At 41.6% G+C, this 13932-nt stretch overlaps 4 protein-coding genes across 4 annotated transcripts; 3 read left to right on the forward strand and 1 right to left on the reverse strand.

The window, feature by feature from the left end:
- The first annotated feature begins 51 nt into the window (after positions 1-51).
- rnf151 (ring finger protein 151) lies at positions 52-2430 on the forward strand. Its single transcript, XM_069143698.1, has 4 exons — positions 52-467; positions 1013-1182; positions 1265-1361; positions 1838-2430. Exons 1-4 carry the CDS (start codon positions 465-467, stop codon positions 2303-2305), a joined length of 738 nt encoding a protein of 245 aa, XP_068999799.1. The 5' UTR covers positions 52-464; the 3' UTR covers positions 2306-2430.
- Positions 2431-3500: 1070 nt separating this feature from the next.
- Positions 3501-5776, forward strand: rps2 (ribosomal protein S2). The gene is made up of 7 exons (XM_069143722.1): positions 3501-3533; positions 3824-3961; positions 4076-4165; positions 4698-4805; positions 4906-5239; positions 5470-5561; positions 5652-5776. Exons 2-7 carry the CDS (start codon positions 3827-3829, stop codon positions 5730-5732), a joined length of 840 nt encoding a protein of 279 aa, XP_068999823.1. The 5' UTR covers positions 3501-3533; positions 3824-3826; the 3' UTR covers positions 5733-5776.
- Positions 5777-6212: 436 nt separating this feature from the next.
- ndufb10 (NADH:ubiquinone oxidoreductase subunit B10) lies at positions 6213-8760 on the reverse strand. Its single transcript, XM_069143723.1, has 4 exons — positions 8521-8760; positions 8141-8279; positions 6842-6981; positions 6213-6363 (listed from the first exon to the last, which is right to left on the reverse strand). Exons 1-4 carry the CDS (start codon positions 8666-8668, stop codon positions 6275-6277), a joined length of 516 nt encoding a protein of 171 aa, XP_068999824.1. The 5' UTR covers positions 8669-8760; the 3' UTR covers positions 6213-6274.
- Positions 8761-9735: 975 nt separating this feature from the next.
- On the forward strand, positions 9736-13923 carry LOC138194755 (large ribosomal subunit protein uL3-like). The gene is made up of 10 exons (XM_069143721.1): positions 9736-9831; positions 10580-10772; positions 11191-11359; positions 11474-11609; positions 12208-12394; positions 12493-12653; positions 12838-12939; positions 13307-13402; positions 13537-13656; positions 13815-13923. The coding sequence occupies exons 1-10, from the start codon at positions 9829-9831 to the stop codon at positions 13872-13874; spliced, it is 1227 nt and encodes a 408-aa protein (XP_068999822.1). The 5' UTR covers positions 9736-9828; the 3' UTR covers positions 13875-13923.
- Positions 13924-13932: the final 9 nt, after the last annotated feature.

Consider the following 13932-nt stretch of genomic DNA (forward strand, 5'->3'; position numbering starts at 1 on the left):
ATGTAAACAGATAGACTGACATTAAATAACACCCTTTAACGAGTAGTTTATGGGGATTTAAAATGCTAGAGAAATGTAATTTATTTCAGTAAAATGAGTGAATCCTATGCATTATTATTTTATTTTTTTTAAGTTTTCTGAGAGCTCACAACAATATGGTTTGCTTGAACTATTCACGAATAAAAGGCCGTGTCTGACCCGTGGAGCCTGAGTTTGATGCTAGAACAACAGGGAAACGACGCTCTCCATAATGAGCGCCATTCTTTACCTGCGTTTATATAATTTACATTTTGTCCGGGCTGACGCACACACAAACGCGATCCCTCCTTCATGTTTTGTCAGGAATGTTCATGTGTGTGTTGTATTGATAACACGGGTGTGTGTTCCGTGTGTGACATGTGAGAGGATCGATATGGAGCAAAGCAGCGCCGGGAATGGAAACACGGTGACGAAAGAATATTGACATGGTGAGCAGACGGCAGCTTCTCTTTATTTGTTTGTTTATTTTTCAATTTTATGGACGGGTAATCAAACTAAAAACATACATTTTTGACGTGTGAACAGCTATTTACCTAATATCTTTGGCGTAACTGACTTGGACTTTGAAGTAGGTCATATTTCTATATGAATATCATGGTATTTTGTATTATATATTTGGATTAAATAACATGCCATTAAGGATAATGCCAAACATGTGTAAACATTTTGTAATTATCTCGTGTTTTTTTCTGTGGAAAAATAATTTTGGCAAAGAGATTGTTTCTACTTTTTGTAATCGTGTGATCGGTCATATGACTTTCCAGAACAATTCTGTTTTGTTGTGTCTTTCCTTTATGTTGAAAATACTGTGGAGGGGTTGTAGGCAGCTGTAGAGGAATGATTTACTGCTCACACTTAAGCACATGAAGGGTCACAGCCTGTTCTCCTTTGCTGCCACATCCATAGTGGCCTTGTGAAATACAAGATGATGAAAAAACAGAATGAAGTCGTTTTTTATTTTGGCCACATCCAGGCGGACCCAGAGGTGTCGACACAGAGTGGGGGCTATGACGTGGAGCTGTTTGTGGACACTCCAGACTATGATCTGATCTGCACCATATGCCAAGGGGTCCTCAGGTGTCCAGTAAGAGCAGCATGCCACCACATCTTCTGCAAGAAATGCATCTTGCAGTGGCTAAAAAGGTACCTCTGATCAACGTGACTGTATAAACAAAACTCCACTCCAATTAAAGACTAGAGACTGACTGTTAACTGCTCTCTATAGACAGGAGACCTGCCCCTGCTGCAGGAAGCCGGTTAACCCGAGCTTGATCTTTCTCATGTTCAAGCTGAGCAAATCTATCGGACGCATGAAGATCAAGGTAAGAAACAGACATAGAGCTGGAACTGGGTCTTCACTTAGACTTTTATTTGTTAACTGTGATACTCTAGAAGAATTACAGTCGTGTTGCTTCGGCCTTTCCATGGTGACTATTTGTAACAAAGGGTGCTAATGGTATTTTCATGTTTAATTTGCAGATTGATTACTTTTTTAATTGATTAATCATTTAATCTGTACATCATGGGAAAATAATAATTAAAAAAAACACCTACCACTATATTCTCAGAACCGAAGACTACATATTTTCGCAAACAGTTCAAAACCCCAAACTACAATTAAAACTAATTAACTACCCAGTTAATTATTTGGCATTTTTCTTGATAAATGACTTAAATAATCTTGTTCATACTTCGAATAAACTAACTGGAGAAAAATCTGCCAGTACTCTATCCATCCTTGCTGGTATCTATGTGAATGATGTAATTCCTTAATTTTTCTCTTTATGGTCTCTGACAGTGTAAGAATGAGATCCGGGGTTGTGCAGAGACCTTCCCCCTCTCAGAGCAGTATTGCCACAGCATGAGCTGTCTGTACGAACTCATCCCCTGTCCGTACCAGGGCTGCAGGGCGCAGCTCCTCCGCAGGGACCTGGAGACCCATGCGCGCCACTGTGAGCACTGGCGCCAGCCCTGCCATATGGGCTGTGGGACCATCCTCTCCCACCGCACCCAGGCTCAGCACAACTGCTACAAGCAGCTGAGGCAGGACTACGAAGCCAGACAGAGGAACCACAGGGCTATCGCCACCGCCCTGCAGAGGAAGATGAGGAGGATGCAGAGCACCATGGCCCACATGAAGAGGCAGATAGGACTCATCTGCGAGAGCCTGGAGGTGATGGACGATCTGCACGAGGTGGAAGAGGAGGACCTTGTGGAGAGCAGTGCAAGCTCCAGTGGGACTCCAAGCAGCAACAGCAACTGCTGAACGAGGAGTCAGTTGCTGGTGCTGCTTGGCTACTGCTGTGTATAATTTCTGCATGTGTTCATTTCTTTGAAGGTGTGTGTTTTGAAGATGTATCTCCATAAAAAAAGATTGAATTTGTAACAATTTTTGCTGCAGTTTCATCTCTTTTGTAATCAAACATTTAACATTATATGATATCGGCACCTGGTCTTAATAGAAGATAGTGGAGAGTGAATCTTCACTGGGAAGTGATGGATGATGACGATGAACACATTAAGGTACAAAAAATGTATCGCCAGTCGTGCAGGTACGAGTCAGTACCAGTAGATTGGAATTCTTGTACGTGTCTCTCTGGGTCAGCTTTGTAAGAATAAAAGACAAAGAAAAGAAATTATGGAGCAGCAGCATAAAGAAAACAAATACATGTATATTATAAATATTACATAGAAATGAATTATTTTACAATGAATTATTGCACAAAACAGTGGACAGGGACTCTGTATGATAAAGATAAATGTAGTCCTGATGAATGAGGGAGTGAGACAGAAAAAGAGCCGAAAGTAACAGTCTGTAAGGAATGTAAGTGTTGTGATGTGTCCGTAGTGTAATTGAAGTGGGGATATGGTCTTTTCTTCCAGCCTTAATGTAATTTGCAGTCTGACGTTGGCTGGAAAGAAGCTGTTGTGGAAGTGTGCCTTTTGTGGTGAAGCTCTCTGTCCTGTGGCGTCTCAGGTTGTATCTTCCACTTGAACAAAGTGAGCTGGATGATGTTGGTCAGTGAGGATGCTCCGTGCTTTTCTCCACTTCCTCCATGCAGGGAAGGTTTTTTTTTTAATCTTAAATTTAAGATATTTTATTAATTGATACAAAACAGGGACATATATCTGTGAGCTGCAAGTATGTCTGTGACTGCACACAGAATAAATACATAGCAGCTATATAATTACAAAATGTATCGGTGACAAGGTAAAATAAAATAAAATAAAAAAAAAATCTGTTTCTCGTGTCTTTTATTAATTGTTTTGTTTACCTCTTTGTTTTTAGAACTTATCGTGAGAATAAATGTTGCATGTCCATCAAAACATAAGATAAAGTAAACATTTGCCAACAGGTCTCTATTGAGAAGGTTGCCGGTAGGGGCAGTAGTGAGCAGTGTTTTCTCGGTGGTGGGGCGGAAGTCTCGCGATACCGCATCCATATAAATTCCGCCGGAACCGCTCATGGTTCTTCTTCCTGTTTAATCGATCACGTAAGTTGAATGCTGAAGTTTTCGCTTCGCTTTAAATCCTTCGTTATCTCAAGCATCGTACCGCCGAACACATTTGTTTTACTTATGAAACAGCAGGGAAACATTATATTTTAAAGTTATGCATGCATTTGATCCCAAATATGGATGTAAATGTCAATATTGTAGGAAAATATGAATGAACATGGCGGCGATGCTCGTGTCCTGAGAGACAAGTGAAACGGATGTTTGCCATTTTTAAGCCTTTTGTTTTAAATTGACGCTTAAATTTGACGTGTGTTTTTGTCCGGCAGCAAATGGCGGACGACGCCGGTGGTAGAGGAGGTTTCCGCGGAGGTTTCGGTGCTGGCGGCCGCGGCCGGGGCCGTGGACGCGGCAGAGGCCGGGGTAGGGGCCGTGGTGCCCGGGGCGGCAAGTCCGAGGACAAGGAGGTGAGTTCACGTCTCCCAGGTGTTAACAACGTAACTCATTGTTGATATAAAACGCTTTTTTTTGTTTGTTTTGTTTGTTTTGCGTTTAACCGAGATGGTCTTTCCTCTTGTCAGTGGGTGCCGGTCACCAAGCTGGGCCGCCTGGTTAAGGACGTGAAGATCAAGTCCCTGGAGGAGATCTATCTGTACTCTCTGCCCATCAAGGTAAGCAGCCTGTTGACTGTTTGGACTGGTCACAATATAAAGAGGCTCAAACTTGTTTAAAAATTTTTTTTTTATGAGAGCAAAGTTGGAGAGAAATACATCTGTGTGCATAGATGGCTTTTTATTTTATTTTTTATTTTTTTTGGAAGACAAGTGTTGCCTTTTTATATATATATATATATATATATATATATATATATATATATATATTAGTGTGCATGACACAATTGTTATTGGCTTTGAAGGTATTGATAGGAACAATATGTTGGACAGAACAAATACAAACACTTTGACTTCAAAATTTAGGCTTTTCAATGCTAGAAACAGACCTTTTGTCTCTGATTTGAATCACATCCGAATGCATTTAAGGGACAAACTGAGGTTTGTACACCTGTGTAGTACAAACTGCATGAATTTGTATCAACCAGTGCTGCCGTTATGTTATAATGCCACATGTTTTGTTGTCTCCCGCCAATGTCAGCCCTGATCGAAACAATGAAATGCTCAAACCTGTTTTGTGTTTTTTCTGTAGGAGTCTGAGATCATTGACTTCTTCCTGGGTTCTGGTCTGAAAGACGAGGTGCTGAAGATCATGCCCGTCCAGAAGCAGACCAGGGCTGGTCAGCGCACCAGGTTCAAGGCGAGTGTGATTTAACTGTACAGGTCTTTTGGTCGTCATCCTGTCGCACTGCTGATGTCTAAGTTCTAACTGTATTGGCTTCCACCTTTTTTGTTTGCAGGCCTTTGTTGCCATTGGTGACTACAATGGCCACGTTGGTCTGGGCGTGAAGTGCTCCAAGGAGGTGGCTACTGCCATTCGTGGTGCCATCATCTTGGCCAAGCTGTCCATCGTCCCCGTCAGGAGGGGCTATTGGGGCAACAAGATCGGCAAACCCCACACCGTGCCCTGCAAGGTGACGGGCCGCTGCGGTTCTGTCCTGGTGCGTCTCATCCCGGCCCCCCGTGGTACAGGCATCGTGTCTGCTCCTGTGCCCAAGAAGCTGCTCATGATGGCCGGTATCGATGACTGCTACACCTCTGCCAGAGGCTGCACAGCCACTCTTGGCAACTTTGGTATGTTTTTTATTTTTATTATTATTTTCTTCTTGGGTTCTCAGTCCGAATGCTGTCTCTAGTTTTCTCCTCGCTCTGCTCAGCTTCACCTCTGCAGTGGTCGTTATCAGGAGAGAAAAAGAAACGAGTGTCGCACGACAGATACGGTCTTCCGTGTTCCCCTTTTCATTGCCCAACATTGCTAAGCTCCGTGTAGAGCATCTACTCATGTTTCTTTATTCCCTCCTCAGCCAAGGCCACCTTCGATGCAATCTCCAAGACTTACAGCTACTTGACCCCTGATCTGTGGAAGGAGACCGTCTTCACAAAGTCTCCCTACCAGGTCAGCACGAACCCTGGACTCGTTTGTCATGATTTCTAACATGTAAAGTTTTATATATGTAACGAGGCTTTCTGCTCGCTCTTCTTCCAGGAGTTCACTGACCATCTGGCCAAGACTCACACCAGGGTGTCTGTGCAGAGAGGCCAGGCTGTCCAGACCGCTACCACCTAAACCTTTTGTACAGAGAACCGCTGAATAAACGTTCTGAAACATCACCTCCCGTCTATTGAAGTATGTTACGCGTGTTAATGTCGCGACGGAACTCGTTTGTGGTTTACGTGCCTAAGATGAGCTCCAGTAATAACTTGGCATTAGAGTGCTTTGCCCTGTGACTGACTACAATAGGCAAAATATAGTTTACTGTAAAATCCCCGTTACACTAATTTATCAGTATTGAGTGACGATAAATAAATACAAAAATTAACTGTCTGGTGAGTGGGTCCTACAAAATAATTTTTCAGCTTTGTCCACTAATGGGAGAACTACCACTTTATAGATGGTAAGAATCTTAAGTACATTGTCAGAAATATTTATCCATCAGTGACTTTAGAAGTTAGCTTGAGGGTGAAATTGCAGTATGAAGTTGTTTGGGGCATTCATATACTCATCTTCGATGGGTTGGTTGAGGTGACTGAACAAAGGGGGAAAAGATTCTATTTAACACATACATTTTTATTTTACAATTATTACATGGGATATAGGGAGAGCTGTTCTCATGCACTCTGAGCCTGAGCTGCCATCATTCGTTCCTTTTGCTTAGCTAAACACTTCCTCCCATTGGCGTACGCTCCCAGGTCTCCATCTGAAATAAAGGAAACACAATTAGTGGTAGACGAGCACAAGTAAAGTTCAACTAAATTAGAAGTAGAAAAAATAATGGTATAAAAAGGTCAGAAAATTGCCCATCATGATTTGCCAGAACCAAAGCTGCTGCCTTCATACTAGTTTATACTTTTGCTATATGAAAACGGCTCAAAGTGATACATTCACTGAGTTTTTGCGTAACAAACTACATGTACAATTAGTAAATTATTACTTGAATACAAAATACGTATCTAATATTACAACGACAACAAATTAAGTTTGTTGCATGATTTACATTTGTAAAATAATGCACATCTACAGACTGACACGGATCTTGAGCCTAAGAAGGAATTTGTGACACTGCTGCATTTAGTGAGCGAATCAATGAAAGTGATTTGGAAAACAAACAAAAAAAAAACATACTCGTTACTGCCAATACACGATACACGGCCAATTTCAAACAGCAAAGTACTCACAGCGCGACTGGAAGTTCTTGGCCACCTCGCTGAACTGCTGTATGTCCTTGTCACAGTTCTGCTGGTAGCTGGCTCCTTCTCTCTGCTGGCAGGCCCTCAGACGCTCCTGAATCACCTTCACGATCTCCTGATCTACTTTACTGAGGTGGAGACGACAACACAGGGTGACACACTCAGCTGTGAAGGAGAGATTTATTTATTTATTTTTTTTATTATCGGAGAGACAGAGGCCTTAAAGAACAGACTTTTTTACCGTCAGCTTGACGCCTAACCGATGTTTAAATAAAAGACGGGTACAAGGCACGCGGCAGGAAAAAAAAAGAACTGGAGGCTTTAAAACGTCAGTTCACAAACGAATGGGTGACGTCACTGTTGGCTGCTGCTTGGTCCTGAGGCTAATCCAGTTGAGAACCACTTTCTTAGGGGACAAAGGGAACCAGCAGCAATTCACAATTAAGAAACTGCAATCAAACAATTTTTGCAATTGCTTATACAAAAAAAAAAACAACAACAACCTTAAAACAAATAATTCACATTATTCAATATAGTCAACTAATTGACAAATCGACTTATTGTTGCAGACCTGAACAGGATCCACCTCTACAACGTGGACTGAAGCAGGAAAGGACCTGAACCCTTTTGGAAATGATGGATCTCAGTTGTTTTTTTTATTTATTGTAAGAAATTTGTGTTTTCACTTTTTTTTAAAACTTAAACCGCATCGCTATGATGGACTGATTTTTTTTTTCAACACTGTTTACTTTGTACATACCGCTGGCCTCGTATTGTGAATTAAATTTGCAAATGTCATACTTTTTCCCGGTAGCAGACGGGTCTCATTAGGTTATTTGACAGTGATTTGCGGCAGTTCATCCTGTGTCTGGATAAACTGTTTCACACACTGTATTGTGCGGGTTTTATTCCCCAGCAGAAATGTACACTTACACAGTTCAGGATGTTTGTTTATGTCGGTTGTGTTTTTCTTCCTCTTTGTTTGATTTGTTTGAAACATTTTTTTTGACCCGTTGTTTGGATCGAAGTTGTTTTAACACATTTGAACACTTCGTGGCAATAATTCAGTTTAATTTTCTTGTTCGGGTTGACTGAAATGTTCAAACTTACAAAACCCATTTTTTTTTTAGGATTTTGGGGAATTCAGTCACCAAAATTCACGAAGCTTTTGTTTTAAATTTACTGTATGTGAAATGTATGTGTGTGTGTGTGTGTGTGTGTGTGTGTGTGTGTGTGTGTGTTGGGCGCACAGATGTTTGAATGAACACGTCTTTGCGCCGCACTCACTAGTCTCTCCTCCACTGCATCTCTGCCTCGTAGTAGCACAGGTAATCTCCCTCCTGGCAGTCTGTCAGGTCAGGAACACGACGGAACTTCTGGTGGTAGTAGACCATCTTGTTGTTAACCCGAAAGCTGTCAATAACATCTGGAAGAAGCAGGAAACATGAAGTTCAGAGCTCAGATCAACCCGGTTAAAAGCCCATTCAAAAGGCTGCAGCAGCAGCTCGCTAAGCAGTCACGCAGCTCACTTATTGACACAAAACAAAGCTACGTCATTGATTTAATGGCATATTATTTTATTTGTTTTCTCCCCGCGGAAGCAGCAGCTTAAATAACCGCCTCGGTTTCTGGTAGCCGTGTTGTTGAGCTAGCTTAGCTCGGGTTACCTCTAAATGTGGTGACGGGCAGGTCCACGGTGTAATAGAAGACTTTAGACAGAATCAGCGCTGGGTTTGGCAGTGCGGTTTGTTTTTCCACAGCTGGAGTCTGCCGGGGAGGCTCCGGGTATGCTCCTTTATCGTAGTCCGCAGGCATGTTTGCCTCGTTTTGACTGAAGTTGTTTAGAAATGCGACAATTCGTCCTCGGCAGCTCTCCTTTCGAGGTGGCGCATGCGCAGAGAACACAGAGCGCAATGGCGAATTAGAGGTCAGCGAATTTTATGTTTATATATATATTATATTTTTTTTTTCAAGAAACTCTTTACTTTATTTTAAAATGAGCTTTATATACAAACATTACGTTTAACAAGGAACTCGGAACTAATCCAATGCGGTGGTTTTTAAATAGGAAGGTGAAAGTGTAAAGGTCATAGGTTGAACTGTTATATCATTTAAATGCTGTAGGGGGTAACGTAGAGGTTTTTTTTTTTTTTTTTTTTTTTTTTAGCACACAATAAATATAGACTTCATGAGGATTCAAATTGTTTAGTCATCATTCAGTCTGATTGAATAGTGTTGATTTTTTTTTTTTTTTTTTTTTTTTTTAATGGTCATTTTAGACCCAGTAATTTGTGGTGCTGTTGAACTGTACAGGGTAATACTGATAGGTGTTCCTATAATTTAACCCCTCCCACTCAGTGATACCAAATACAGTTCAACAGCAGCAGTCCCCCACATGACTCCAACAGTATGTGGAAACAACATAACTGGCATATAATATGAAATCCCAAATTTCCATGGTATGGCTTGGGTGCAGCTGTGATGTTTATTTCACAGGGACTTCAAAAATGACCGATACATTTAGAGCAGATATATTCAGCAACGTTCACCCACAAATACACACACACACACACACACACACACACACACACACACAACAGTGGCAGAGAGTAATAATACGTCAACACGGTGTGGCCCCAGTCTGAGTTATAAGAGAGAAGACTATATCAGTCCAGGTGAACATTGGCCACATGGCAATGAAAACTTTTCTTCCTCCTTTCTCTCTCCTTTCTTGGTTGTGTGGTTCCTTTCTGCTGGGCCTCCCCACCACCTCAGACATCTGTCTTTACCCTCTTCCCTCCTCCTACCTTCTGTCAGGACTTGGCAGCGATTGCCATGTTTGAAAGCGAATACGTTTCCTCAACAGGGCCAAACACCAAATTAGAGCCCTTACTCTGTGTATCATCTTATGCCTGACCCCTACATCAGCACTGGTTCCTCTCTCTTCCTTTCCCTCGCCAGGACAGTGCACAGACATGGTCAGTGATCCTTGTGTTTTTGGTTCTTTTCTGCTTTAAAGGATGCAGCGTTGTGTACTTTTAGTGTATTTCTGTCTTCTACATGTGTGCACGTGTGTAATTTATCACTTTATATGGACATTTGGATTTGTAAAAGTAAATGAAGCATGTTGAAATCTTGTAATGGCTGCCTTCAAAGGGAGCACGTGGAATACCGAAATAGCGACGCCATCTTTATACAACGTTCCTTTTTGTTATTTGGACTAATCGTGTTCAAACTGACAGAAATCAAAGAAGAAAGTAAAAAGGCATGGCCTGGGAAGGAAGGCAACAGATCTGAAGATTATGGGACTTGACTGCTTCATATCCTTTTAATTTTCTGTTTCACTTTACACCTTTAACATGAGAGGAATTTGAATAGACAAATAATATTCGGAATAGTTGCTCAAAAACCATATGGATGACAACATATCATGCACTGAGGAACAAAGTATTTGTCTCTGTAGATTTACATTGTTAGTGTAAAGCATGTTGCTTTAAAGTATTAAAGTATACACATCTGAACATCATGTATTGTGTTACCTACTCCTCTGTCGGTCCATGATGTACACCTGCACCGTGTTCATGACAGGTGTTGACCTATGCCGTCTACCAAAACAAATGGTCTGTGGATGTTCTTGTGACATTAATGTACCACAGTGAAACATCTGCGTGATTGCGTGAATGTCATTAATATTCACTGACTCTGTGGGTCTCGTGTTTTTTTCAGTCTCACCGTAAATTCCACGCACCCCGCCATGGGCACATGGGATTCCTGCCCCACAAGCGAAGCAAAAAGCAAAGGGGGAGGGTTCGTACGTGGCCCAAAGACAACCCCAGCAAACCCGTCCACCTCGCAGGCTTCCTGGGATACAAGGCTGGCATGACCCACACGCTGAGGGAGGTGCACCGCGTTGGTCTCAGTATGTACAACTGGACTTTACCCCATGAATACATGGGAGGCTTTAGGGAATCTTTTACTTGGTGTTTCAGTGGCAGTTTGGTAATCATTATTTCTTTAAACCAAGTATAAAAAGAGAATGATACAAGGATTTGTGGGGGTCTTAGGAGGTCAGATGTTACATAGCTCCTGTTCTGTATAAATTTTATGCAGTTTAACTTCCGAAAGCACATTTGAAATTACTTAACAATATCATGATGTTTCGAATTTAAAACCTCATATACTTTGCTCTCACCTCTTTTTTTTCTTTTGCCTATTTCTTCCCTTCTCTGCTGTGTGTTGTTTCAATGCCACACATATCTACTGTTAAAATGTTATACCTCACTGAGCTGTGCAGAATACTGACATTTATCTCAGCAGATTCATATTTTCTCCCACAGAACAATCAAAGCGAGAAGAAGTTGAGGCAGTTACCATTATTGAGACTCCGCCTGTCATCGTGGTGGGGATTGTGGGATACATTCAAACTGTCTCTGGCTTGCGTTCCCTGAAAACCATCTTTGCTGAGCATCTCAGTGATGAGTGCAAACGCAGATTTTACAAAAATTGGTGTGTGTGATTATTCATTGTTCTCCTGCATATACAGCCAAATGAGCCCCTCACAGTTTTGCTGTACTGACAACGGTGTTTCTTATTTTTAAACCGAGTTTTTCTTGGTTTCAGGTACAAGAGCAAGAAGAAAGCCTTCACTAAGTACAGTAAGAAGTGGCAGCATGAGACAGGAAAGAAACAGCTGGACAAAGAGTTTGTGCTGATAAAGAAATACTGTTCAGTCATCAGGGTTATAGTTCACTCCCAGGTAGGCCAGTATTTCACTAACTGTGTGAAATCACAATAAAAGCACCATCAAAAAGCACAATCCAGCTCTAATGAGTGACAGCTGTTCACCACATCTCCTTCCCTGGAGTCCTCCCTTGCAAAAGGGCAGAGGTGTCAGAATTATCCACCTGACCACATGCAACAGAAAGAAAAGCTTTCAAATATCAGACCTCTTAGCTGCCAATATCCAAACAACTGTGACCACAGCAGTCTGTGGGGAGCACGGAGGGGGCAGTTTCAAATAGCAGTTTAAAAATAATTTTCAGGGCAGAACCTGGCTGCTCACCCGGACTTTGCCAAGGGAAAACCTTTATGTTGGCATGAGACTAAATGAAGTCTTAGCAGGCTGCTAAGATCAGACTTCCTCTGTGCAGAGGAGACAACATCAAAATGTGCCTTTAAAAATTTGAGTTGTGCAATTTCCTAATGTTACGATTGAAAGTTTAAACATGATCACATGCTGAATCATAAATCTAAATATAGTGAGTCCAAAATAAGATACAAATGAACCTCAGTAACAAACAACATAGTTTTTCTCGATTTCTTTCAGTTGACTTCTTTCTGTCGTCTGTTTGCAGATGCATCTGTTGCCCATAAAGCAGAAAAAAGCTCACATCATGGAGGTGCAGCTGAATGGGGGCAGCGTCTCAGACAAGGTGGACTGGGCAAAGGAGCATCTGGAGCAGGCTGTGCCCGTGTCTGCAGTCTTCTACCAGGATGAGATGATTGACGTCATTGGGATCACCAAGGGTCATGGCTTCAAAGGTAGGGGATGTGCTGCTAGCTTGTAAAAAATGACTTGTGGCATAACCAGACCATATCAACCAGTCATTTGAGGCTGTTTTTGTTCTTGGGGCCGATAGGTGTCACAAGCCGCTGGCACACAAAGAAACTCCCCAGAAAGACTCACAAGGGTCTGAGGAAGGTGGCTTGTATTGGAGCCTGGCATCCTGCACGTGTTTCCTACACGATAGCTCGTGCTGGTCAGAAGGGCTATCACCACTGCACTGAGCTCAACAAGAAGGTTAGCTGATAATTAAAAGAACCTTTTTTTTTTTTTTTTTTAAAGTACATCTGATCAAATTTCGAAAGAAATGTTCCTCGGTTGTTTAAATGGTACCCTAAATGGTTTTAAGCATCGTTATCCTAAATATTATGGGTCTCAATAGAACTACAAGTCAATGTCTCATGTCCACTTGTGTCTTTAGATCTACCGTATTGGTAGGGGTGTTCACATCCAAGATGGAAAGGTGATCCGGAACAATGCCACCACAAACTACGACACCAGCCAGAAAACCATTACCCCCATGGTATTCCCATCTTTATGTGACAAAATCATAACATTCCAGTAATGTTTTCTATGAAGCTCATATTTATAATGTATCAGTGACAGTGTAAAACACACAATGTTTGCATGTTAAGAGTTAATCCTTCATAATGCATAATTAAGTGTTATAACATACATTGGACTCATTGTTGTTTGAGCAATTTAGTATAATGTTGTTAACAACATGGTGCTGTCTTTTACTGTATAGAAATACAGAGATAAGTGTGGTTATTACCTGTGCAATAACGTATTAAGTCGCGTATAATGCATTATAGGTAAGGGCTGCATAAAAAGAAATAACATAATTGTTATTTGTTTACATTGTTTTTGTCTTGGTTTTGTCCCTGTAGGGAGGCTTTCCTCACTATGGGCACGTGAACAACGACTTTGTTATGGTGAAAGGTTGCGTTATCGGTACTAAGAAACGTGTCCTCACCCTTCGAAAGGTACGCTTTCCTTTTGAAAGTCTAGTTTTAGAGAGTGTTGGTGGTGAGTTAACAACTCATCTGATCTACTGTTAAAGTGAAATCCACAGTTGTAGGAAGTGTATTTGTGCCTCTTTGTGTGTTCCTCCCTGCAGTCTTTGCTCACGCACACATCGCGCAAGTCCATGGAGCCCATTGAGCTCAAGTTCATCGACACCACTTCCAAATTCGGTTATGGCCGCTTCCAAACTATCCAGGAGAAGAGGGCATTTATGGTGAGTGTGAGAAAAGCTGGGTTTGCCTACACAAAAATGACCAGGAACTGAGAAGTAGAATGACTGATACATATGATTTTACATGTATCCAGTGCTGACATACACAGTGTGCAGCTATTCTGCAGTATGTTAACCTCAGACCTGTGGTTTATTTGCAGGGGCCTTTGAAGAAGGATGCCCAGAAGACACTGCCAGAGCCTCTGCCAGAGGAGCCCTGAAAGAATGGATTATATTCCTACAAAATAATTAAACTAAGTTTGAAATACACTGTCTAGT

The sequence above is a fragment of the Embiotoca jacksoni genome, unplaced genomic scaffold (assembly GCF_022577435.1).
Source record: "Embiotoca jacksoni isolate LCO1_2020_lvr unplaced genomic scaffold, fEmbJac1.0.p SCAF_113, whole genome shotgun sequence".
NCBI classification, from domain to species: domain Eukaryota; kingdom Metazoa; phylum Chordata; class Actinopteri; family Embiotocidae; genus Embiotoca; species Embiotoca jacksoni.

Excerpts from the sequence above, each read along its gene's own strand:
- rnf151 (XM_069143698.1), top strand. Across the intron at positions 1,183-1,264 it reads ATCTTGCAGTGGCTAAAAAG|ACAGGAGACCTGCCCCTGCT; the intron begins GTACCTCTGATC and ends TGCTCTCTATAG. Across the intron at positions 1,362-1,837 it reads TCGGACGCATGAAGATCAAG|TGTAAGAATGAGATCCGGGG; the intron begins GTAAGAAACAGA and ends GGTCTCTGACAG.
- rps2 (XM_069143722.1), top strand. The coding sequence starts at position 3,827 with ATGGCGGACGACGCCGGTGGTAGAGGAGGTTTCCGCGGAGGTTTCGGT. Across the intron at positions 4,166-4,697 it reads TGTACTCTCTGCCCATCAAG|GAGTCTGAGATCATTGACTT; the intron begins GTAAGCAGCCTG and ends TTTTTTCTGTAG. Across the intron at positions 5,240-5,469 it reads AGCCACTCTTGGCAACTTTG|CCAAGGCCACCTTCGATGCA; the intron begins GTATGTTTTTTA and ends TTCCCTCCTCAG.
- ndufb10 (XM_069143723.1), bottom strand. The coding sequence starts at position 8,668 with ATGCCTGCGGACTACGATAAAGGAGCATACCCGGAGCCTCCCCGGCAG. Across the intron at positions 8,280-8,520 it reads GCCCGTCACCACATTTAGAG|ATGTTATTGACAGCTTTCGG; the intron begins GTAACCCGAGCT and ends TGCTTCTTCCAG. Across the intron at positions 6,364-6,841 it reads CAAGAACTTCCAGTCGCGCT|ATGGAGACCTGGGAGCGTAC; the intron begins GTGAGTACTTTG and ends CCTTTATTTCAG.
- LOC138194755 (XM_069143721.1), top strand. Across the intron at positions 10,773-11,190 it reads GGTGCACCGCGTTGGTCTCA|AACAATCAAAGCGAGAAGAA; the intron begins GTATGTACAACT and ends TTTCTCCCACAG. Across the intron at positions 13,657-13,814 it reads AGGAGAAGAGGGCATTTATG|GGGCCTTTGAAGAAGGATGC; the intron begins GTGAGTGTGAGA and ends GTTTATTTGCAG.